Source organism: Terrapene carolina, unplaced genomic scaffold (assembly GCF_002925995.2).
Source record: "Terrapene carolina triunguis isolate 2854851 unplaced genomic scaffold, T_m_triunguis-2.0 Scaffold122, whole genome shotgun sequence".
In the NCBI taxonomy this organism is placed as follows: Eukaryota; Metazoa; Chordata; order Testudines; family Emydidae; genus Terrapene; species Terrapene triunguis.
The window spans coordinates 1,582,565-1,607,257 of NW_020664473.1; the positions used below are offsets into that span (position 1 = coordinate 1,582,565).

Here is a 24,693-nt window from a genome sequence, read left to right on the forward strand (position 1 = left end):
AAGAAGTATTACACGTTTGACTTGAGACATAAAGAGGTTTGCTAACACTTGGCGTTCCAAGGTCCAATCACTATGATAAGTGTGCAGAGGGATAAATGCTTTCTCCACCAGTGGTATTTGGTCTAGGCAGTACTGAAGGAACAAGATACAAGATGAAGAACAGGACATGGAATCCAAAAAAGTTATTAAAAAATTAAGGGGGCAGGGTGTATTTAGCTCAATTTTGTTTCCTTCTTATTAAGACTTTATTTTTTTATGAATTGTACCTCTGGCAATGAAACATATATATATATATATATATATATATATATATAAAGTGACATTCAGTATCATTCAATCACTTTTATTTATACAGTTGCTTTTTGTATATGCACCTAAAAAAACATGTCACGATAATAGCAAAATCTGTTTGGAAAGGAGAGACAAAATAGGTAAATCAACTATTCCAGATTAAACGAGATGCCATAAAATGTTTATGTATTTGATCTGTGGAGACAATGGATGATATAGATGAGGGACAGAGTATGGGTACTACAGACCAAAGAATTTGTCTTACCAAAATTATAAAAATACAGCTATGAATGTATATGCTAGTTACCTGGTTGAATCATAGAATATCAGGATTAGAAGGGACCTAAGGAGGTCATCTAGTCCAACCCTCTGCTCAAAGCAGGACCAATCCCCAACTAAATCATCCCAGCCAGGGCTTTGTCGAGCCTGACCTTAAAAACCTCTAAGGAAGGAGATTCCACCACCTCCCTAGGTAATCCAATCCAGTGCTTCACCACCCTCCTAGGGGAAAAGTTTTTCCTAATATCCAACCTAAACCTCCCCCACTTCAACTTGAGACCATTACTCCTTGTTCTGTCATCTGCTACGACTGAGAACAGTCTAGATCCATCCTCTATGGAACCCCCTTTCAGGTAGTTGAAAGCAGCTATCAAATCCCCCCTCATTCTTCTCTTCTGCAGACTAAACAATCCCAGTTCCCTCAGCCTCTCCTCATAAATCATGTGCTCCATCCCCCTAATCATTTTTGTTGCCCTCCGCTGGACTCTTTCCAATTTTTCCACATCTTTCTTGTAGCGTGGGGCCCAAAACTGGACACAGTACTCCAGATGAGGCCTCACCAATGTCGAATAGAGGGGAATGATCACATCCCTCGATCTGCTGGCAATGCTCCTACTAATACAGCCCAATATGCCGTTGGCCTTCTTGGCAACAAGGGCACACTGCTGACTCATATCAAGCTTCTCATCCACTGTAACCCCTAGGTCTTTTTCTGCAGAACTGCTGCCTAACCATTCGGTCCCTAGTCTGTAGCAGTGCATGGGATTCTTCCAGCCTAAGTACAGGACTCTGCAGTTGTCCTTGTTGAACCTCATTAGATTTCTTTTGGCCCAATCCTCTAATTTGTCTGGGTCCCTCTGGATCCTATCCCTACCCTCCAGCGTATCTACCACACCTCCCAGTTTAGTGTCATTCGCAAACTTGCTGAGGGTGCAGTCCACACCATCCTCTAGATCATTAATGAAGATATTGAACAAAACTGGCCCGAGGACCGACCCTTGGGGCACTCTGCTTGATACCTTGATCACTACCTGTTGAGCCCAACGATCTAGCCAGCTTTCTATCCACCTTATAGTCCATTTATCCAGCCCATACTACTTTAACTTGCCAGCAAGAATACTGTGGGAGACCGTATCAAAAGTTTGCTAAAGTCAAGGAATAACACGTCCACTGCTTTCCCCTCATCCACAGAGCCAGTTATCTTGTCATAGAAGGCAATTAGGTTAGTCAGGCATAACTTGCCCTTGGTGAATCCATGCTGACTGTTCCTGATCACTTTCCTCTCCTCTAAATGCTTCAGAATTGATTCCTTGAGGACCTGTTCCATGATTTTTCCAGGGACTGAGGTGAGGCTGGCTGGCCTGTTGTTCCCCAGATCCTCCTTCTTCTCTTTTTTAAAGATGGGAACTACATTAGCCTTTTTACAGTCATCTGGGACCTCCCCCGATGGCCATGAATTTTCAAAGATAATGGCCATGGCTCTGCAATCACATTGGCCAACTCCTTTAGCACCCTCAGATGCAGTGCATCCGGCCCCATGGACTTGTGCTTGCCAGCTTTTCTAAATAGTCCTGAACCATTTCTTTCTCCACAGAGGCCTTGTCACCTCCTCCCCATGTTGTGCTGCCCAGTGCAGCAGTCTGGGAGCTGACCTTGTTCATGAAAACAGAGGCAAAAAAAGCATTGAGTACATTAGCTTTTTCCACATCCTCTGTCACTAGGTTGCCTCCCTCATTCAATAAGAGGCCCACACTTTCCTTGATTTTCTTCTTGTTGCTCACATACCTGAAGGAACCCTTCTTGTTACTCTTAACATCTCTTGCTAGTTGCAACTCCAAGTGTGATTTTGCCTTCCTGATTTCATTCCTGCATGCCTGAGCAATATTTTTATACTCTTCCCTAGTTATTTGTCCAAGCTTACACTTCTTGTAAGCTTCTTTTTTGTGTTTAAAATCAGCAAGGATTTCACTGTTAAGCCAAGCTAGTCGCCTGCCATATTTACTATTCTTTCTACACATCGGGATGGTTTGTTCCTGCAACCTCAATAAGCATTCTTTAAAATACAGCCAGCTCTCCTGGACTCCTTTCCCCCTCATGTTATTCTCCCAGGGGATCCTGCCCATCAGTTTCCTAACGGAGTCAAAGTCTGCTTTTCTGAAGTCCAGGGTCCATATTCTGCTGCTCTCCTTTCTTTCTTGTGCCAGGATCCTTTCTTACTTGTGTCAGGATCCATGTCTACAGATCACCAATAAACTTCAAATTGTCCATGCAGTGTTTTTTGCAAGATCACACTAACTTTAACATGAATATGCTGTCTCTTTGGAGGGAAAAATGAAGGCACTGTACATCAAAAGTGTCCAAGGACTGAGATATTTTTTCATAAACCTCCAGCCACTAAATTTTGCATATGCTAAATATTGTTTTAAAAGCCTGTTGATAAGCTAGTCAGCTATGAATGGCAACCGTGCTAACTGGCAGAGGCAAAAATGTGGATGTTTGACTTTAGAAACTGACACAAGTATAGGCAGGGAGGTGCTCCTGAAAAGGTGAGAATGGGAATTTTTAGGAAGGAAGCTGATCTGCCTTTTCAAAACTAAAAATACTGAGATTCCTTATATTGTCCAGTGGTACTATCTGCAATCATTATAAGAGATAATTAACAGTAAAGAGTATTCTGGATATTCACTCAGTTCACCAATTTCATCTAACTACCCATCATTCAATTTAAAAATTCATTCTGCCATTCCATGTTTTTATTTTATACAGACATGAAATACACAAAGCAACAGTCTTCTTGGAATCAACAGATAGAGTTGTGTATTGTCTGAATGGAAATGATAGTCCAGTCCTAATCGCAGAATGAAATTCCTGAGAGGATGCATATGAATGTTGAAAGAGTAGAACCAATGACAGTGTCTTGAGGAATGCTTCAGTTAATAGTGGCTTCATTTGACCATTATTAACATGTACCTGCTAAAAGTGGCAAGTCATAAACAAATTGAAAAGTAGCTTGAAATGCCTGACTCAGAATAAATTCACAGTGAAAAGATCTAATTTAAGAAGCAAGTACACACTGATTACAGTTCTTTGGACAGAAAATTTTTGAAGATAACTTTGAAGATGTTCAGCAAATTTAGTTTTCATAAAAAGCCAAAATTAAATACATCTACAGTTTATTATGGAAGAGATGTGTGTAACAGCTGAATACCTATCACCCTTTTAAAATCTTTAGTTCAAAGGATCAGTAGTTTGCTGCACTCTTCTTAAATCCAAGAATCATACGGCATAATCTATGTTTGAAGGAGGCTAGCTGGATACAGTAGAAAAATTCCCAGATCAATCGATATACAAATCAGCTGCCTACATAAGACACTGATAGGTGTGACATCCATTATCCCCTGATTTCCTCAGATGTGAGCCACATAAACTTGAAAAGCATGTATTAAATCTACTGTATTAATAATCTGGAAAAGCTTAGTTATTCTTTCTTTACAAGAATACTATTAAAAAGAAAGTCATATTTACACTTAGTTCCAGTGCAGCCACAGTGGGAAATACTGACCTGGCCCTTCCAGATCTGAAAGTGAACAATCAATTCAGATGTGTCCAGCTGTCTTATTGTGGTTGGGTACCTTTCATTCCCTGCTAATGCAAGGTGGAGACCAGGAATCCCTTAAGTCATACACATAAAATGGTGACACTTGACCAGTTATTCTGCAAAGTGTGACGCTGTTATAAACCAGCTCATAAGCTAAGGACAGATACAGATGAAGTGATAATGACACTGCAGAAGGATCAAACTGAGGGTAAGACTGAAATAGCATAATTGTACAAGGTAAATGAAGAGGACCTTTTTAAAAAAAAATAGCTGGAACAAGTAAATGAGAAATCATGTGAATATTTTGCGATAACTTCAAGGCCCAAACCCAAAGAAATGCAGGCTTCATCCGCCTGCATGCAAGTCAGAGAATTAGGGCTTGATCCTACACTTGTTGAAGTCAATGGGAGCTTTGGATTTTCAAGGAAACAATCAGACCCCTTCATTTACTCATAAGTATTCAAAATGCTCTCACATGTACAAGTTAAAGGATCTCCGCTGACTCCTCTGTATGTGGAAGCCTTCGAGAATAAGTAGTCTTATTAAATTAAACGTACATCAATCCATAGTGTGAATAAAAATATTCTAAAAGCATGTAAGTAGTAATGAACCATTGCAAATCTCTAAACATTATTATCTCTATACCTTGCAACTAGGGAAATTTTGTAATTCACTGTCTTCACTTAAAAACAAAACAAACATTAAAGTCCAATTCTGAGCATGAATTTAAAGGAGATTTAGTTGGTTGCATATATTAGATCAGTAGTACTTTGGTATAAAGACACCTGTAGTACTTTGGCAGGAGAGGGGAGGGAAGTATTTTCTTAAAATAAAATCACAGTCCAAAAGTTTTCCTTTCTATACTAACATCAGTTTTCTCAATCTGCTTAAGCATAATGTGCAAGATAGGATGGTAAAATGAAGTATTTTAAAATGTTTTGTAGGTCCTTTTATTCGTATTCATTTTTACTTAAGTATAAATATAATGGTGTTTAAGGAAAAAGAAATTATGCATAAACAGTACTATTATTATTTTTAATTGTAGTTCCTTACATCTAGCAATGTTCTTCTGAATTAGAATGATCTTGGTTTGACATAAATGGGCACACTCAATATCAAAGCCACGAAGGCTTAATATTTTGTCAAAATATTATATTAGCATCTTTCGTCATGGTTCCCAATGATAATCTAACCACAGTAATTTACACTCTGATCCTCTTCCAAAGTTATTTGCAACCTTCTTTACCAAGATAGAGGCTTTATCAGCCTTTGCAGTAGAAGTCAATATAGCTTTTGACTTCTTTAACTAGTGTGGTTCTCACAAAATAGAACAGAACAAAATAGTGGGTGGAGTGACCTGCAGCGTGGATCCTTCATATCCCTCGAAGATGCTGCCATCATCATGATACACCTCCACTCCACTTTTCTCTAATAAGGGAAGTGGCACATGTCTGCCTTAGGTATTTTCTATAACCCCGGTTGCTTGTAACGCTAAGCACCTCATGATATTTAATGTATTTATGCTTTCAACATCCATGGAGTATTATTATCCCCATTTTACAGATGGAGATCCGGGGCACAAAGAGGCTAAATGACTTGCCCAGGATCACTCAGGAAGTCTGTGAACAAGCAAGGATTTGAATGAGGTTCTCCCAAATCTCAGACTAGTGCCTAACCACCAGACTGGAACAAAAGCGATCAGAAGAAGCTAGGATACAAGAGAGTTATTTTCTCAACTCCCTTGAGTTGGGAGGGGATAGTTTGGTCCTTTTGGAACCTGATCTATTGCAGGCAGCTGTATTAGCACAGGGCTTATGTAGTATGTAGGAGAAGGAAGCTGCTAGGAGAACCAATCTCCATTTCCCCGAGAGTTAGAGGAGTCTTCAGGCAGGTTCTACAAATCAAATTGAAGCACTGTATGTGGTTCTGTGTATTTGCTTCGGTATTTTGGTTTATTCCAGCAGCATTGGGAAAACTCTGAGAATGTATTTGGTTTGAAAATATCGAAGCCAATAAAAGGAAGCAGGGACTTGAACTGAGGCCTTGCCTCATGTGGGCATCTCATGGAAACAAGAGGTAACGTCTTGATCTTATTAAAGTCAATGGCAAAACTCTTAATGACTTCAGTGGGGGCCAGAATTTCATCCAGAATATCTTTACTTACATTCATAGTTACATGGGTATGGATTTATGAGGATAAAATTTTCTCTTCCAAATATTTGGAATATGTATTTTTTATTTATATATGAATATATTTTAAAAAACGTAGAAATGATTGAAAATTGTTGCAAAGAGCTTTAAAATATTAACTTCAGTAAAATCTACAGAGCTCTTTCAAACTTTGTACAAATCTTAATGTACTCCTCCAGGCAGTCTGCCCCTCCTTTCTGCCAACTGGTTGGAAAGCTGCTAGTTTTACCTTATCTCGTTTACAAATATGACATTTTGAACTGTCAGTGCATATAAAATCAACATGAATGAGGTTAAAAACTTTGGCTCTTCTTTATAGAGAGAAATGTTATGCCCTCTTGAGGAATAAATGAATGAAATGAAACTCCTCATGGTGGGATGTCTGTTTTTATTTATATAGTCTCTGGTCCTGCAAGCCCGTGAAAACCCCCATTGAAATCAATGGGCATTGGTCATCGGTTTTCAGGACCTGGGCTACTATCATTAGATCAATCTTACCAGAACAACCTATGTATTACAAAGAAAATAGTGATTCTGAATGATTACATTACAGTATAAAACCTCAGGACAGAAAAGGGACATTGTCATCCTGAATTTAAAAAAAAAAAAAATTCTAAGTAGTTTCTGGGACTACATTTGAACTGAATTTGATGGGCAAGTTTTTATAGTTTTCAATCACATTTTCCTATATCATAAAAATTATTTCCATTTTTGTTATGTAAAAGATCCATACAATCGAAATGGGAATTAGACTTGCTGACTTACTATAAAGTAGAGCTGGCTGCGAGTGTTCCATTATTATTATTTTTTTTGCCAGATTATGAGATTAGCAAAATCAAAATGTTCCATAGGAAAAATATCTAGATTGCTGATTATTTTATTTATTTTTCCATCAGGAAAATCAAAATGAAACATATAATTTTAGGTTGGGTCAACTTGAATTCAAATATTTACATTCATCAAACAAAATACAAATGTTTTGTTTCATGTCAGTTTGACATTAATCTCTGACCACCTGAGCTGCTGCAGTGATTCATGGAAGTTGAAATTCAGATGCCTCAGGCCCCTATTCTTCCCTTTGGGTTGGGCTCCCTGGCTGGTCACACTTCTCATGATGCATTGTGGTTTTCCCTCTAGCTGATCTAGTGGAATGCATCATGGGAGCTGGAGCTTGGGAGAGAAGCCCATAAGAGAGATTGGGCTATGAGATCCCTGAACTACAGCTTCCATTAGGAACAATAGCAGCTCAGGTGGATGCAGTTTTATGTAGAAACAAAGCATTTGATTTAGGAATATCAAAACACCTTCTTTTGATTGGGGAATGTCCAAACGAAATGTTTTGACATATCCAAAACAAAATTTATTTGGAATTTTTCATTCCATTAAAAATATCAATATTTTCACTTTTTTATCTAGATTCAAGACAAAAGCAAAGGTTGAAATATCAAAATCTCCCAAGAAATAAAAATTCCAATTTCCAGTGAACTCTGCTATGGAAGGAAAGCAATGCAACTTCCTTTGAACAGAGTGATCTCTGAAGGGAAACAGGAAGGGCAAAGTTTAATCACTTTCCAAATTCCATACTAAAAAAGATACTTGAGACTTGAGCAGTGATTAAATTGCACAGATGTGTGATATAGACCACACAGAGATGCCCAGAAACATAGGCAAATACAATTTTTTGTTATGAAAAAAAAATTTTTTTTGCATTACCTTAGGCTCCAACCAAGATTGGACCCCCATTGGAGTAAACACTCTACAAAGTCATAGTAAGAAATATTCCTTCTCCTGAGGTTGTTACAACCCAAGTAGACAAATGGTGGGAGAATGGAATTATTACTCTAATTTGGCAAGTCAGGAACTAAAGCACTCACATACAATGATTTGCCCAAGGTCAACAAGAAGTCTGTAGCAGAGTAGGGAACCAAGCCCAAATCTTCTGAGTCTGTTCCAGTGCTTTAACTGCAAGGCCAGTCTTCCTTTGAGTTATTAAGTTTGACAGAATTTCTAATAACTTGTTTGAAAACATACAACAATGAGCTGTAAAACCAAGAATTTGATACTTAGGGATTGTTGACTTCATTGGACTTTGCTTTAGGATTGTAGGGCAGATTCAAAAAACCTTTAATGCCTTCAGCACACACATTCTGATATTTATGTTCCTTGGCGAATGCATGAAACAGAAACTGCCCTCTTTCTATTAAAAAATACTTCCAGAGATTAATTTGACTGTTATTGGGCTTTCAACAGTTGTTCTCATTACACAGTTTCTAAAGGAGGGTAATGTAACTGTCCCTAGGGCTATTTGAAGGCCACTTTCTTATTACAAAATAAAATAAAAATAAGAAGCTAATTCTACATAAGAGGTTAAAATACAGTTGAGATATCCCTGACATGGCTTTGGGGATTGATAATGTAATAAAAAAAGCCTATTTTATTTTTTATTTTATTGTATTGTTTGTGGTGTTATTTATGTATTTTATTTACTCTTGAGCACTGACCATGTGCTCAGAGCTTTCCAGATCACGAAGCACTCAAGGTCCAGAGGAGTTCCCAATCACAGAAAGAGGCTGATGGTTAAAATCCAGCTTGGGTAATAAGTGTCTATTGTACCTATTATTATTTTTTATTATTATTTTACAATATTATTATTGTACCTATATTATTATTATTATTTACAATGTACTATATTTATTTATTTGTTGGTTTTAGAATAGAGCTTAGGGACCCTAGTTGAATCAGGATCCCTTAGCATCTTAAAGGATTGTTACAGAGAATATCAGGGTTGGAAGGGGGTCATCTAGTCCAACCCCCTGCTCAAAGCAAGATCAATCCCCAGACAGACTTTTGTCCCAGATCCCTAAATGGCCCCCTCAAGGATTGAGCTCACAACCCTGGGTTTAGCAGGCCAATGCTCAAACCACTGAGCTATCCCTCCCTCCTCTGGAATCTAGTGGGTGACCTCAGTGAAATGTGTGGATAATTTCAGTTCATGTTCTGGTCAATGTGCTACCATGACACAACACAACCATTACCATCATAGGGTTGTCAACCCTCCAGGTTGGCCTGGAGTCTCCCGGAATCGGCACTGATCTCCCGGTGATTATTGAAAGCAATCCGGGAGATATTAATAGGATATTTTAAGAAAATGACATTACATTTGGCATATTGGGGGGGGGGAGGGGGAAATCTCCTGGAATAGCTTCAGAGTTGGCAACCCTATACCACCAGCACCCTTCTTGGCAATCTTAGCAGAGAAACAAAGGAGCCCCAGATTTCCTTCCAGCCAGGTAGTTCTGTGCTGACATGCACGGCGGGATCATTTTCAGGGCTGCATGTAAAAGAGGTATAGGCTGTGCCTACCTGGAAAGATCACTGCTTCAGTTGGTTTGCTGAAGCACTGGAGTGAAATGACCTGAACAGATTTAGTCCCTTGGCCATGTAAGCAGGAAATGTTATATGGTGTATACTGTCTATTTGATTAAATACTTATATGACCCTATCACTGTAGTATCTGAATGCCAAACAAACATTAATGTATATTTCCTCACAACATAGTAATGGGGCATTACCTCTATCCACAGTGGGGCACTGATTTACCAATGGGAGAGGCAAAAGGAAGGAAGACAGTGTTGGCTAGGAGAAGGGGTGTGTCAAGCAGCACAGGTGTTTGGACTGGGTGACACAGCAGAGGAAAGGAGAGAGAACAAGAATATAAGAGAGTGATAAATGGAAAAGAGACAGCATGCTCAGAGAGGTGAGAGACAACAGACCAAAAAAAAAAAGAAAGAAAGAAAGCAGACATAGAAATTAAGAAATAAATACAAAGGAAAGAAAAAGAGAAAAGAGAGAGAAATGAAAATCCTATCCAAGCATCAAGGTTGGCTGTTAGTCAGACAGGAAGTCAAAGATAACCCCTAGGTTGCAGGTCTGTGTGACTGGGAGGACGATGGAGGGTTCAACAGTGACAGAGAATGGGAGAAGTGGAGAGGAGGTGTGGCAATTACCTGCAATATCCTGAACAAACTTTATTGAATTAAACTTAATTCATAAGGTTTAATTTATGTATCATTGTGGGCCAGGGATTGTATGTAATTCTATGGGGAAGGACCACAGCCCTCTAGGAACTAAGAACAGCAGTGGGGAGGTGGTTAGGCAAACTCACTCAAGTAATAACACCTCTAGAGAGCTATCACCACTTTGAGAGAGCCTCCCTGATACTAGTTCAAACTGGATTGTCTAGGGACCAACAGATCAAGAAAGGATTTTTTGGATGCATAGCCTGAGTTTAAACTGACTCAGAGCCTTCTTAATGATCCAACAAATAGGCAGACTCTTTTATCCAAGGGAGGCCCCAAACTTTCCTGGGAAGGGTTGGAAGAACTTGGCCCAGTCTGTGTGCTTATTTTGAGCTAACAGCTATTGTGAACTTACAACCAAAGGAAAACTTCTGTGTAGGGTTTGAAAAGCTGTTTGTTAGCATGTGTGGGGGTCTTTTACTGTTTTTAATGTTTTCTCTGTAATGCTTTTACCTTAAAAAAGTGCTTGCTTGGAAGGAGCTGTGTGGTAGTTTTACAGTGGCAATTATGCTGTTTGCGGTCTCTGAGGAGAAAAGTAAAGCAGGCTGGCTGACACAGCCTGAGTTTGCTGCGGAGGTCACAGTATAGGAGAGAGCTATGCAATCTGGAAATACCCCAGTCACGAGGGAGAGAGATGTGGGTCTCCATCCAAGAGAGCTGATGACTGTGGAGTCGGGAGCTTAGGGTGGGTGCCCTTGCTGGACCATTGAAGGAGAATAGAGGTGCAGTTGTCCTGTGCTGTGACGAAGAATGATGAGGCATTCTATTCTGGCCATGTTAAGTTTAAATTGGCAATGAGAAATCCTAGAGGATATGTTGTGGAGAGTGAAAGAGACTGATACAGGATTGGAAGAAAAAGGGAGAGAGGTCAGGATTGGACAGGTATTTTTGTGAATCACTTTATAAAACAATAAAAAAATAGCACACACACACACATATGTATAAATAAAATATAGCTATAATTTCCATTGAGTGCCCCACAAATGTGTGTGGATCCATTGCTCCTGCAAAATCTGATTTTGTGCTCTCAGATCAGATAATTATACATGCATATGCATAGACAAGTGCACAATTACCCTATTTGTATATGAAAATGTGGATTTTTTCTGGTGTACCCTTTAAAATTCACTCACTAATCATGTAAACTTTCCTTACTGGACAACTACAATTTAACAAGATACCAAATCAGTAGAAAGTACATTTAAAGGAAACCAATAGAATGTCCACTCTGAATTGTAATAGATATCCCTGTTGGACTCTTCTCCAGATGTATATGTGTGTGTATTTGAGAGAGATGGACTGATTACTAGAAAGAGGGAGGAGGCTGTACACCAATCTCAGAATAATGAGAGCCTGTGAAAGAAGCAGGAGATTGCTATGCAATTGGAATGATTAAGGCTGTTGAACGATGTTAGCACAACATAGTAGGTTAACAGCTCTAATCTCCTTTACCGTCTAACCTGGGAGTTACTCCAGGAGGTCTTTCCTTGTTTTAAAAAACAACAGAAGCACCCCAAACCTAAAATACTGGACTTAAATTGCCAAAAACACTTGTTAATTTGGTATCTTGTTAAATTGTAGTTGTCCAGTAATGAAAGTTTACATGATTAATGAGTGAATTTTAATGGGTACACCAGAAAAAACACTAAATTTAACCTCTTTATTATTATCCACGGTTCTGAATTGGCAGCTCTGAAGATTGAAGTCCTTTCTGCACCAAACAGTTACACCATGGGCAATGAGAGTTCAGGCTTCTCCACGCCTATCATCTATGGGCATGTCTACACTGCAGCTAGACACCAGTAGCTGGCCCATGCCAGCTGACTTGGGCTCATGGGGCTCGGGCTAAGGGGCTTTTTAACCGCAGAGTAAACATTCAGGCTCAGGCTGAAGCCTGGGCTCTGGGAGGGTCCCAGAGCTTGAGCTGCATCCTGAGCCCAAACATCTACACCGCAGTTAAACAGTCCATTAGCCCAAGCCTCGCGAGCCCAAGTCAGCTGGCATGGTAGCCGCACGAGTATCCATTTCACTTTCCACATAAATAAGATTTCAGGTTCCATCTATGCATATGTTATTGAATATTCCTAACAAGTCTGGTTTGGCATTTGGTATGTGTTTCGTTGTGGGTGATTTAATTTTAGCAGGAAACAGCAGTGTAGAAGTCTCGGCCGACGTTCGGCCCTCAGCGGGGCTGTGGGGTAACCCACCGCCTCACTCTGGTCCGCCGTCAGTCCTGGTCCAGCGGTAGTGTGGGACAGCAAACACACGGTTAGGGGCTCAGGCCCTTAAGCAGGGGCTGAGCCAATAGTTCAGGAAAAGCCCCAGGCCCTCAATCAGGGCGGGGCAGCAACCACGCCGTCTGGAGCTCAGGCCCTCAAGCAGGGGCTGAGCCAATAGTTCAGGAACCCAGCCCCTTAAGCAGGGCAAAGTCAATGGGTTTGTAGCAGCCCAGGCCCTAGGTCAGGGCGGGGCAGCAATCAAATAGTCAAGAAGCCAGGCCTTAAGCAGGGTCTGAGTCAAGGGGTAAGAGGTCCCAGCCTCTCTAGGCCAGGGAAAAGGGGGAGTCTGCCACCCAAGGAGTGGGTGGCAGGGGGGATGCAGGCCCTCCCACTCCACTGCATCCCAGCCCGGGGCCCTAGCAGCAGCGGAAACTCACTGCTGTCAGTGGGGATCCTGGCCGCAACACACTGACATAGGTTCTGGCCGTGCTGCAGCCAGACTGGGGTCGGCTGCCCCCAGGCTACTTCCACACTCCCCCTCGTAGGGTACCTGGGCCATACTAGTATCCTCGGTGGTCTCCACCAGCATCGGTTCCTCCGAGTAGGTAGCGAAAGGTAGGTTCGGCTCCTCCTCGGGATAGCGGGAAAGGGACAGGCTCGGCTCCTCCTCGGGGTAGCTGGAAAGGGGCAGGCTCGGCCAGTCCTCCTCGGGGTAATGGGCGATGGGTAGGCTCGGCTGGCCTGGTGAGTCAGCAGGCCGGTTGCGGCCTGCTGCTGTCTCCCAAGCGGGAGCTCGGCCACAGATGTCTGCTCTCTCCGCCGGCTTGTTCTCCACTGAGCTCTGCAGGCGGGCTTTTATACTTCTGGGTCAGCGCCGTGACCTCTGAGGGGCGGGCGCCGGACCCGGTGGCTTCGCCCACGTTGGTGTTAGGGGAGGTTCGGCCCTCAGCGGGGCAGTGGGGTATCCCACCGCCTCGCTACAAGCAGTTTTTCCTCTTATCCTTAGAAAACTAGACTTTCATTTTTAGGAGTTTGTTTTGGTGCGAAACTAAAAGCTAGTTGTTTGAGGCTAAGTGAATCAATTTGTTTTAACAAATTATTCTCTTTCCTTCAAATAGTTTATTTAAACACCCTTTACCTTGGCTTGTGTAGCAGGATTGAGATCTGGGAAGAAAACAAGCCAATAATTGTGGGAGTGATTGTGAAGCTGTGTCCAGACCTCTAAGAAGTGAAACACTGTGGCCTGTGGGCTAAGGTCAGAATTTTCAAACACGGTCTAATGTTAGACAATCAAATCCCAATTTAGGCATCTAAATGAATGACTTATCAGAGGCTCTGAGCATCTATAGGTCATGATGAAGTTACTAGAGGATTACAGTCCCCATGTTTAGGTGCCTTAATAGCAGGGCCGGCTCTAGGTTTTTTGCCGCCCCAAGCAAAAAAATTTGTGGCTGCCCCCCACCCCAACCCTGGGCTCCCCACCCGCACCCGCTGCTGCCCCAGCTCTGCCCCCACCCGCACCCCCCTGCCGCTCCAGCACTGGGCTCTCCCCCCCCTCCAACTGCACCCTCCTGCCACTCCAGCCCTGGGTCACTGGTAACTTGCTCCCAGGGCGGGTCATTCAGCAGGAATTTTGGATGTGCACAGAACACAGACAGGATTGATTCCCATATGGTTACAGAACTGCAGTAAAGTGGAACAATTTTTTGCTTGTGTGATTGAGGGATATCTGGTTGCATATTATAAGACTGTCCTACATAAATTAGGAAAAGTTGAGGTGCCTTTATTATTCTTTTGTTCCACTCTTTGTTTCTATGGGGAATTTGCCAATGCAATATCACTGTCTTCCTTTTAAACAAATAAGACTAAAAAAAAAATGACAATGGCTGTTGAAAATAGCAATTCCAGTTCTAATAACCACTGGGAAGCATTTCTTGCTCAATTTTATCCTACTTTTTCTACAGCAAGTTACAGTGGATCAGTATATTTGATTTGGGAGAAATGACGTAACAGCTGCCCAAATTGAGCTTGAGCACTCCTGAATTTTGAGGGTGTTCAAATATGGAAGGCAGGTGCTAGATTCTCTTTCTGAATATTAGCTAAATCTGGAAAGGAAAAGTCAATTTCTGCTTCCATGGCTCAGAGGTGGAAATCCTCCTGCGTGCCTGGTACTGTATCTAAAGCTGCCCAGGTCCTCTAGTAGAGCCTCCCCTCCCTTACTTTTCATTTTAAATTCTAGTGGGATCCACGTACCTCCCTTGCTAGGCTTCAGATAGAGAGGTGCATTGTCCATTTAGTCCACCCAATTCTTTCTTTGGGGGCTGCAAAGTGAGGTCACACCACTATCCCTAATCCAGTCTGGGGATGTCTTCTGAAGGCGATATCTGGGACAAAGCCTTCTACTCCTTGGGCATACTTGTTCCCCTGTTCACAGTGCCACCCCGTTCTAGCAGCCAGCTCTCCATTCACAACAAGCTGCAGCATGAGGTCTCGGCTACCTCACTCCCTCCCCCTCCCTTTCCTGTTGATCACTGCCACGGGAATGCTGGAAAACATAGTTCTTTCCCTGCTCCAGGGCTGGCTCTATAGGCAAGGAGCTAACCAAGGAACTACAGCTCCCAGGGCCCTCTGTTGGTTCTCAGCTCCCATGATGGATCCTTGCCGCCCCTGCAAATGTGCCGCCCCAAGCACCTGCTTGCTTTGCTGGTGCCTAGAGCCGGCCCTGCTTAATAGGGAGGTAACTTTAGGCACTCAACTTAGACAGTTTTGAACTTAGCTTTCAAATGTGTTTTTTTAATGGAAAATTGCAATTGCAAAATTTGCGCACATGTACTTTGTATGCAAAATACCTGCATTTTCCTGTGCAAAGAGATTAAAATGGAAACAATTACCTGTTTTATACATGTAAATGCATATTCTATATACACAATGAGTACAGGAGCAAATTTGTGCAAGCCACCATGCCCCTATATTTGTTAATTTGGCCCTTTTTATTCAGTATTAGTACCCTGAAATCTAGCAGTTACTTAAAACTGCAAAAGTATGAAACAAAGCCAACTATAGCATAGTTCAGATTAGATTCCAGCTAAGGGAACAGGAGTTTAGAGTTGTGTGAATAACCAATTTTTCAGTTCACTGGCTGAGCTGAAAAATTGGGAGAGGGAAAAAATCATTCTGAGTTGACCCAAAATGACACATTTCAGATTTTTTCCCCCAGAAAACCAAAGGAATGGGGGGAAGCAGGTCAGATTAAGAGTTTTGTTTCATTTTCAGGGTTTATTTAAATGTTTTGATTTTTTTAAATAAAATTGATTGCAATTCCAAAATGTCTTTCCAAAATGAAAAGTCAAAATGTTTTGTTTTGATAATGCCAAAATGGACCATATCGATAGTTCTGATTTTTTCTTCTTTTTTTGTTGTTGAAACAGTTCAACAACATCTACCAGAATTTGCTAATTGTTTTGATTGACCCAAATCTGCATTTTTTTGGTGAAAAAAGTATTGATGTGAAAAATTTTGCCAGCTCTACAGGAGCTTCTTCAACATACATCTGTGCAGGTTATTGTCTATCTTTGTCCCTGAAAAGGAAAGCTTTAATATATTATTGACTTGCAGTATTAGTGGCTCAGAGGTAGGAATTCTGGGTACATTATGCAGGACAAATAAACTGAGCAGAATCTAGAGAGAGCGCAGAAAGGAACCCCAGGAGAAGAACAGAAAAGTGAGTACTGTGGGACTAGTAGAAGATGAGGATAGAGTGGTAGCAGAATAGCGTCAGTCCATGGAAAGTTTTGAAAACTATGCTCTTGGGCCTTTTGTAATCTGATGAGGGGTGCCATCCATAGAAATACTAATTAAAATATAAATCAACAGAAATTTGAACAAGTTAAAAATAATATAATTTGGACCCTAGAACCAGAGCTAAAAGCACAAGCTGCTACCACATGAGTTAAAGAGGCAAGACTCCCTAGCTGGAGCTGTAACAGATTTTTGTCCTCTTTGGATCCAGCACAAAAAGGGGTCTGTGAGACAGACAGATCACTTTGATAAATTGGCAGGGAAATTCCATTAGTGTTGCCTCCCTCTGGCCTCAGTTCTAAAGTTAAATTAACACTGTTTTTTTGGGTTACTTTTCTGTTTGTGCACCCCTGTCATAAATGAAGCCACTTAGCTGTGGAAAATGGTGGTGGGTCTGAAAATATGGCAACCATCAGAAAAACAATTCCACTGATAGCAGTGATGTAGCTCATCCCTCCTGTGGGAGGAAATCTCTGCCAGGACTGCCCCCTGCCATGGCTGGCCCAAAACCCCAAGTAGAATTATGAAGAATAGATAATATCACCACAGGCTGTATTTTATTTCTCAAGTAATGTCCACAGGAACAGAGAAGTGATTATGTGCACTCATCCCTGCCTCTGTCCTGTCCCCAGTCTGCTCAGTCTCAACCTCCTCCCACAGCACCAAACCTGGACCATGTGGGTGAACTTCAGATGTTGTAACAGCTTAAAGGAACGAGGAGGGAGGAGGAAGTATCAGTGACCTTCATTATGTTGGTTCTTGTCACAGCTGAAAATACTGCAGGGAGGTGGTCCCTTCTCAAGAGAGGATAATTTGTTAATTAAGGTTTAGCTTGCACTCATTGGACAGCCACCATCTGGCTTTAATAATTCAGAATGAAATACTGAAGTTTGGGCTCATTTTATTCAGCACTTACTGAAGTCAATATTCCATTAATGTCAGTGAGGGGTTTCCCTGAGTCAGGATTTGTCCCTCTTTTTGAAGTCAGTATTAGGGCAGCTCAGGTGAGTAAGGGGTGTAGGAAAGGGCCTTTACAGATTTATACTGCAACAACATTGATAATTTAATTTACATCTTGTAAAATCTGAATGTTGTGGTTGAAGACATTTTTGTTTTCAATGATGTAGTCCAGAGATAAGACTTTAATGCAAAAGGTTTTATATTAGTACACAGGAAAGTAGAGTATTTGAATGTTGTTTTCATCTAATCACTACTGGGCAGGTAAATTAATTTTTTTAAAAACACAGACTCTCGCTGCTACAATACACTTCATAGTTTGTGTAAAAAAAATCTATAGACTGCTCACTCTCTGTCTAGATATAAAGGATGGAGTGGCTGCATTACTTTCACAAGAGGCAGAGCTATGAATGAGCTATGCATGTCATCCAAATAAGTGCTGGTATACACCACTCTGCAACATCATGGATTTCACATATGCTACATGTATTAGATTAATTGTTTGAAAAATATTTTAGAGACTAAGAAAAAAACAACCTAGAATAATAATAATTTTTTTACTCCTCCACCTGTACAGCAAATTCCCTCAGCCCTATGAGTCAAACAGTACAGGTCTTGGAGGGAGAGAATAAAAATATATAAATACATTCAAAATATCTCTATGAATTATGTAAAATGTTTTTTTAAAAAAAATACATAACAATGTCATGGTTTTAAATTCTGATATCTCAAACCTTCTATGAGTATGTTTAATTGTAATGCTGGATATAAAGTTTATATTCTTAGTCCTGATTCACTATTAGATATCCGATTTTTAAGGTGAGGTTTTGCTTAGAAAAGTGCACATTAAAAAATGATGCAATCTCACTCAACCACTTCTCAAAGGGGCAGATCCTCAACTGATATAAATTTTCATAGTTTCATTGAATGGAGTTATGACCATTTATATCAGCTGAGGATCTCTCCCCCTCCCCAGGTGTAGTCAGAATAATACCCTTCCTACTTTACAGATTCAAATACATATTTACTATTTTTTTCTGCTGGTGCAAGCTCTATGCAATTCTGAGATCATGCGCTACATTCCCCTTTTGATCATTCCTCATTCACAGCATTAAATAAGCCTCAGCTGCAGATTTTTTTTATCATTAGTGCTGAGTGAGTCAGAAAGAACGCTATTGACTTTTTGATCCCAAAAACTTAACTGTGAGTTAAAAGAACCATCTTTATACTTACAAACTGAACACGCTTGAACAGGAAATCAACGAGAAACAATAAACAGGCAGCCATACAAATTACAGAGTCACACTTCTAAAGAGAACTTGTTACTTGGTTGAGGACTGAATATTTGACTGTCCAGGGACTCCAGGCCATTATAATTTTGCAGGAGAAATGCCACATTAGAAAGATAGGGAGATGGGGGAGGGGAGGGCAGATTTCTCTGGCAGGTTGTTTTCTTAAAAAGGTGGTTTGAAGCTGCTCAGATTTTTGGAATGTCAGAAGCAGTCCCAGCAGAGGAAATTAATAGCCAGAGTGTAGTGAGGCAGCAAAATTCATTGTGTGTTATATCTGTATCTAATATATGAACATGCACATTCATTCTGCCTTCAGATGTGCAAATATAGCTTCCATGAAATACAAAGCCATTGTTTTCAGTTACACACTATTGATGACAAAATTATGGAATTTGGCTATTCGTCTGTTTTTGTTATTTATTCAAAGTAAAAGTTACATGAGTTAGTAATGTATTAGAATAACAATTGCCCAGTTATTTTTAACTTTTATTGAGCTTTACAATTGTACAGATCTGGAAACAATAGAGTATAGAAACATCAAGTGCAGAAGATACAATATTCAGATGTAGTAGCAATCTGTGTTAAACAGCTGAAGAAGCACCAGTGCTCTCACAGGACAATTCCTGTAATGGATTCATACAGTTACAAACCAAGGTTTTCCTCACATCACAGGATGAGCTTTAGAAAATGTAAGCAAACACACAGGGTGAATTTGGTCCAATATGTCTAATGGGGAAATGTCAAGTAATAGCAATAATAGAGAATAACCTCTATAGTGAGCACCAGTTATCAGCCTTCAGAAACCGTGATACAAGGTGAAGATCTATCCCCCCTCCCGATGTGTAGTCAGAATAATACCCTCTCTACTTTACTGATTACAATAAGTGTTTACTTTTTTTCCTACTTACACTCCACATAGGTGGGCGAGGGGAGATGGTGTGCAAGGAGCCTGAGCAGCCACACCGGGGTGCCTGCAAATTGTAGCCAACCACATTGCAACGAGCATAGGATCACCACAGCCATGTTTGGTGATGGCTTTTCATTTGAAAAAAAATGCCTGTGTTAAGAAAAGAATATGAAAACAAAGTGCAGCTTTTAAAGCCTCAGACAAAGCAGCAGGGACTCTTTCAAAAATGGGTTGAAAGTGAATTCCAGAGCTGCTTTGAAAGCTTTAAAGCATTAGGAAACCAAATAGCTGAACCAAACAAAATTTGTATGCACCTGCAAATCCCACATTTCTGTATGGAAACCAGTGCTCACACACACTAAATGTACTCGTTACTAAACTGCTTCTTTGAACACCTGCAGTTATGAGAAGACATATTTAAATTGAAGTGATCTTTTTTTAAACTTCAAAACTAGATGCAGTTCTTGCCTGTGGCCATGATTTTGGACTATGTGGAATCCCTGTGGTCATGACTGAAGCTTGAAGTTAAAATGCCTCTGAGGATAGACAGCACTCTCCGAAGTCTTTTAACATGGTTTCTAAGCTTTTTATGCTTTCTATCCAGCCACAAATGACATGCTACTCAGCAGGGTGATTCCAAACTGGTGGCTAAGAACAAAACTTTGTGGGGCTTTTTGCATTCCTGTGGGATGAAATCTAATGGCCCCTAAAATTTATATAAATCATAAAATATGATGGGATTATATGAAGGGGGGAGTGGTTATTTATGTCATATAATTAATCAGGAAATTAATAATTTCTGGAGTGACTCATTTTATATTTAAATATTTATATCCTTTTTGTAGAGTGCACAGCACATCTTTTTTGTAGAGTGCACAGCTATCAGGGCTAGAGAAAAGAGCTCCCTCTTTATTTAGCCTGATCTTCCATTATAAGTGGTTTTCTAACTCCTTCCTTAACAGCTAGGACACTGCCCTGGTATGCTAGCCATGTATGCATCAATATAAAATGGTGTTAGATTATGGATATAGATAATTTTAGGGGTCATAGATAGAGAGGAACCTTTCTCCAACTTGCCCTTGCTTTTGTGGCATTCAGTCACTCAATATTGCTTTAATTAAGTATGCTTATTATTATAGTAATATTGCTCTTGCTATGTCAGGGTCATTTGAAAATTCAGAAGAGATCCACAGACTCTATGATCTTGTTCACCCTGCCCCATCCAAGTTCCCCATTTACTGACCATAATATTCTACTGTGCAATTTCCATAGTCATTTCATTCTTGGAGGCATTTTCCTTAATATTCATTATTTATGGTTTTTAGTGGTTGCAACTGTGTTATCCCAGATCAAATGCCACGTCTATATATAAAGCACATAGATTTTTTTAAACTGAATAATTCTTACAACTTTTCAATGAAAGTCAGTCTATAATGTTGCTTACAAAAATAGCAGTTTACAAGATGGGTGTCCCAGTGTGAAAAAGAAAGGTGCGCTTTGGATGTTGAAGTGTTGAATGACAACAGTGAAGACATTTGTTAGGGGATGCTAGTGAATCATTTAGTGAAAGTAAGGGTAATAACACTGACCTTCCCAAAGATCCAAACAAGCCTCACTTACTGCTATGGTACCTACAATCAAATAGAGGAAGTGATGCGATTAAAAATATTTCAATCACAGATCTGGTCTGCACCTTTCCCCAATGGGCTGGTTATGTTTATTGTAAACCCAGTTTAGATTAATATTCTTTCTTACACCAGTAATCCCATTGACATGAAGGTCTATTTACCTGAGTACAGGATTGAGACCCACATCTCTACCATTATGTATGAGCTTCAAAATATACAACCAAACCACATGTATTGACTGTGCCTATTTATGACAGCCTGGTTCACTATATTTGCTTTAGCATTAAAGAATGCTAAAAGTGTCCTAATGTATTGGTACTATATTTTGAGATTTGTATATACTTTGCTTGCCAGTTTTCTTGCTTGTTATAACTTTCAATGAATTTTAACATTGGTCCAGCCAGTCTCTCTCTCTCTCTCTCTCTCTCTCCTTTCTCTCTGTGAGGTTCACATGTTGACTGATTTAAATATTCCATAATGACTGTTTGGCATATCCTACAGGCAAAGGTCCAGAAACCCTTTTTGCTGGCTATAACCTCAATGATAATGAGTGGCACACGGTACGTGTGGTTCGTCGAGGAAAAAGTTTAAAGTTAATGGTGGATGACCAACAAGCTATGACAGGTAGTGTGCAGTTATATTTCATCTTACTGGGGGAAATAAGACAAAACATAACAAAAATTGTAGAAATAAAGGCTCTTATTCAAAGCCCATTAAAGTTAATGGGAGTGTTTCTCCTGATTTTAATAGACATTGGATAGGATCCAAAATGCATGCTGTGCAACAATTAATGACCATCACAAGATACAACCAGAAAATCATCACAATTCACACTAGCTTCACTTTAGGGCTAGATCAACTCACACTGAAGTCAATTGGAATTTTTCTGCTGACCTCAGTGGATGTTTGATAGGGCCCTGAGGGGAGTTCTGAGGGATTTATCCAATGATAGAAGATAATCAAAATGCCCTCTGCACCAATCATATCCAATTTAAACTGCAATTAAATGCCAGGCCCTTTGCACTGGAATGAATTTCACAGATGTTTCCAATTGTTGGGCACAATTTTCCCCCCTAACTTTTAATAAATCTTGCATTACCCGGCTTAAATAAATACATATTAGGCCATAATATTATCTTTTGTGTCAAAATGGTAATATATAGTCATCAAGAAATGTGAAAGTTAGAAGGTGCTGCAAACACTTTAGCACAAACAATACCGGGTACATTAGGTGATATTAGAGAGGACTTTTATTTGACCTTTCATCCTAAAAATACTGTTAAAGAACATTAGTATAAAAGTACATTCTCTAGAATTAAACAATACCAGAGGTGGTCTACTGAAGGTGGAGCAGAATTTTACTCAGTATATGTAATTCATTTTGTGATGATCTCCTAAGAAAGGAGGTTGCTTAAAAAAGGGTGGATTAATTGGTTTGAAATGAATAAAAATGGCACTGGAGTTTTACTATGATTGTGCATTTCTTTAATCTGGCAGCTAAGACCATAGAGTTTATTGTGTGACCTTTTTTTTTTTTTTTTTTTAGTAGAAGAAGCTGTTCTGAACTGAATAAAAAGTGACATCTAAAAACTCCCATATTTTTTTTCTATTCTCCTAATTGCCAAGTTTTAATTTAAACATCATCTAGATTACAAAACTACCAGGAAGGTCTGTTTTTCTCTGAAATCTCTTGCCAGCTGTTCAGAATGGCTTCAGCAAAAGGTCAGCATTTAATTGAAGGCAACAGTAAAGATTTTTAGGATACTAGAATTATAGTGTTTCTTAAATTCTGTTAAAGTGATTACAATTAAATGGGGGAAAAAATGACTAAATAAACCTATGTTCATGTGCCATTAAGGCTGTGAAGTTCTGGTCTTGAAATTTCTGTGACACTGATTTAATATGGATAAATCCAATTACGATTAGATATCAGGGTTATGGTCAAAGATCCATGAAAGTCAATAAGCATCTTTTCATTGACTTTAGTGGGCTTTGGCTCCAGCCCTACGGTTGCTTGACAGATTAGATTTCCAGGGCTATCATTTCTCCAAAATGCCTCACATTCTGGTATTTTAAATGGAAAACTATTTATTTAAATCTGTGCTGCTGATATAACATTTTATTTTAAAATTTAAGGCAGACCCTGATTTCTGTTACACTGAGCTACATCAGATATTGCCCTGAAGGGAAATTAGGCTCAATCCTGCCAATTGAAAGTTGACTGACAGTTGTAAAATCTGAAAACATTTAATTTTCTCTTTCAAAATAATGGGACAAGTGTGTCTCCCTTTGTGAAGGGAAGAAATCCTCCTAACATTGTCTCCTTGTGCAGTCGGTGGGAAGGCATTGAAGAACACTTGAAAGATGTTGGGGCTGCCATTTACACTGAGCCTGATAGTCTGTGGGATCTCTGTCCCCACTTCAATGAGCGTTAGGCTTTCTGCATGTAGAACCTGCACTGCCATGCTGTGGCATGGCCTCTTCTCTTTCCTGCAGCACAGATCACTCCAGCACATGCTGCCAAAGGGTCACCTACTACAATGGCATACTGTCACCCTTTTCCAATAGGGAGTCAAAGGTGCAGAATACAAATTAGCACTGCTCTGAACATCCTAAACTCAGGTGTTTTGCCGTGCAGAGTTGCTGCTGTTCCCGAGCTCTAAAATCTTTAGGACATGTCTTCAGATTTCCCAGTGGGCAGGGGTTTTTCATGTGGAAGCATTCTAAAGGTTACATGTGGGCTCAAGCTCCTCATGAGCCCTGGCTTTCCTCTTTGAAAAAAAGTTCCACTCTCTCCCAATAGTGTCTCCATTGTTTTCATCCCATTCCTATGCCACATTGAAGGAAGGATTCATAGAGTTTAAGGCCAGAAGGGACCATTAGATCATCTAGTCTGACCTTCTGTATATCACAGGCCACTAACTTCCATCCAGCTACTCCAGGATTGAGCCCAGTAACTTGTGGTTGGCTAAAGCATAACTTCTAGAAATAGGGTTACCATATTTCAGCACGGAAAAAAGAGGACGGGAGGAGCCCCGCCCCCGTTCTGCCCTAGCCCCGCCCCCGTCCTGCCCTAGCCCCGCCCCTTCCACTCCCCACCCCGCTCAGAACCCCAACCCTCCCCCTGCTCCTTGTTCCCTGACTGCCCCCTCCTGGGACCCCTGCCCCTAACTGCCCCCCAGGACTCCACCCCCTACCTAAGCCTCCCTGCTCCTTGTTCCCTGATTGCCCCCTCCTGAGACCCTCCCCCCATCCTAATTTGCCCCCTAGGACTCTACCCCCTACCTGTCCCCTGACTGCCCCAACCCTTATCCACACCCCCACCCCCAGACAGACCCCCGGGACTCCCACGCCCCATCCAACCACTCCCCACCCCCTGACAGCCCCCCCCAGAACTCCCGACCCATCTAAACCCTTCTGCTCCCTGTCCCCTGACTGCTCCAATCCCTCTCCCC

At 40.6% G+C, this 24,693-nt stretch overlaps 1 protein-coding gene across 21 annotated transcripts in view; it reads left to right on the forward strand.

The window, feature by feature from the left end:
- Nucleotides 1-24,693, forward strand: part of LOC113406698 (neurexin-1) — a 1,188,348-nt gene that overhangs the window by 562,493 nt on the left and 601,162 nt on the right. For all 21 annotated transcript variants that reach the window (XM_029911749.1, XM_026652587.1, XM_026652589.1 and 18 more), the window contains one exon: nucleotides 21,740-21,862. In XM_029911749.1, the coding sequence (XP_029767609.1) occupies nucleotides 21,740-21,862 (123 nt within the window). The remainder of the gene's footprint in view (nucleotides 1-21,739; nucleotides 21,863-24,693) is intronic.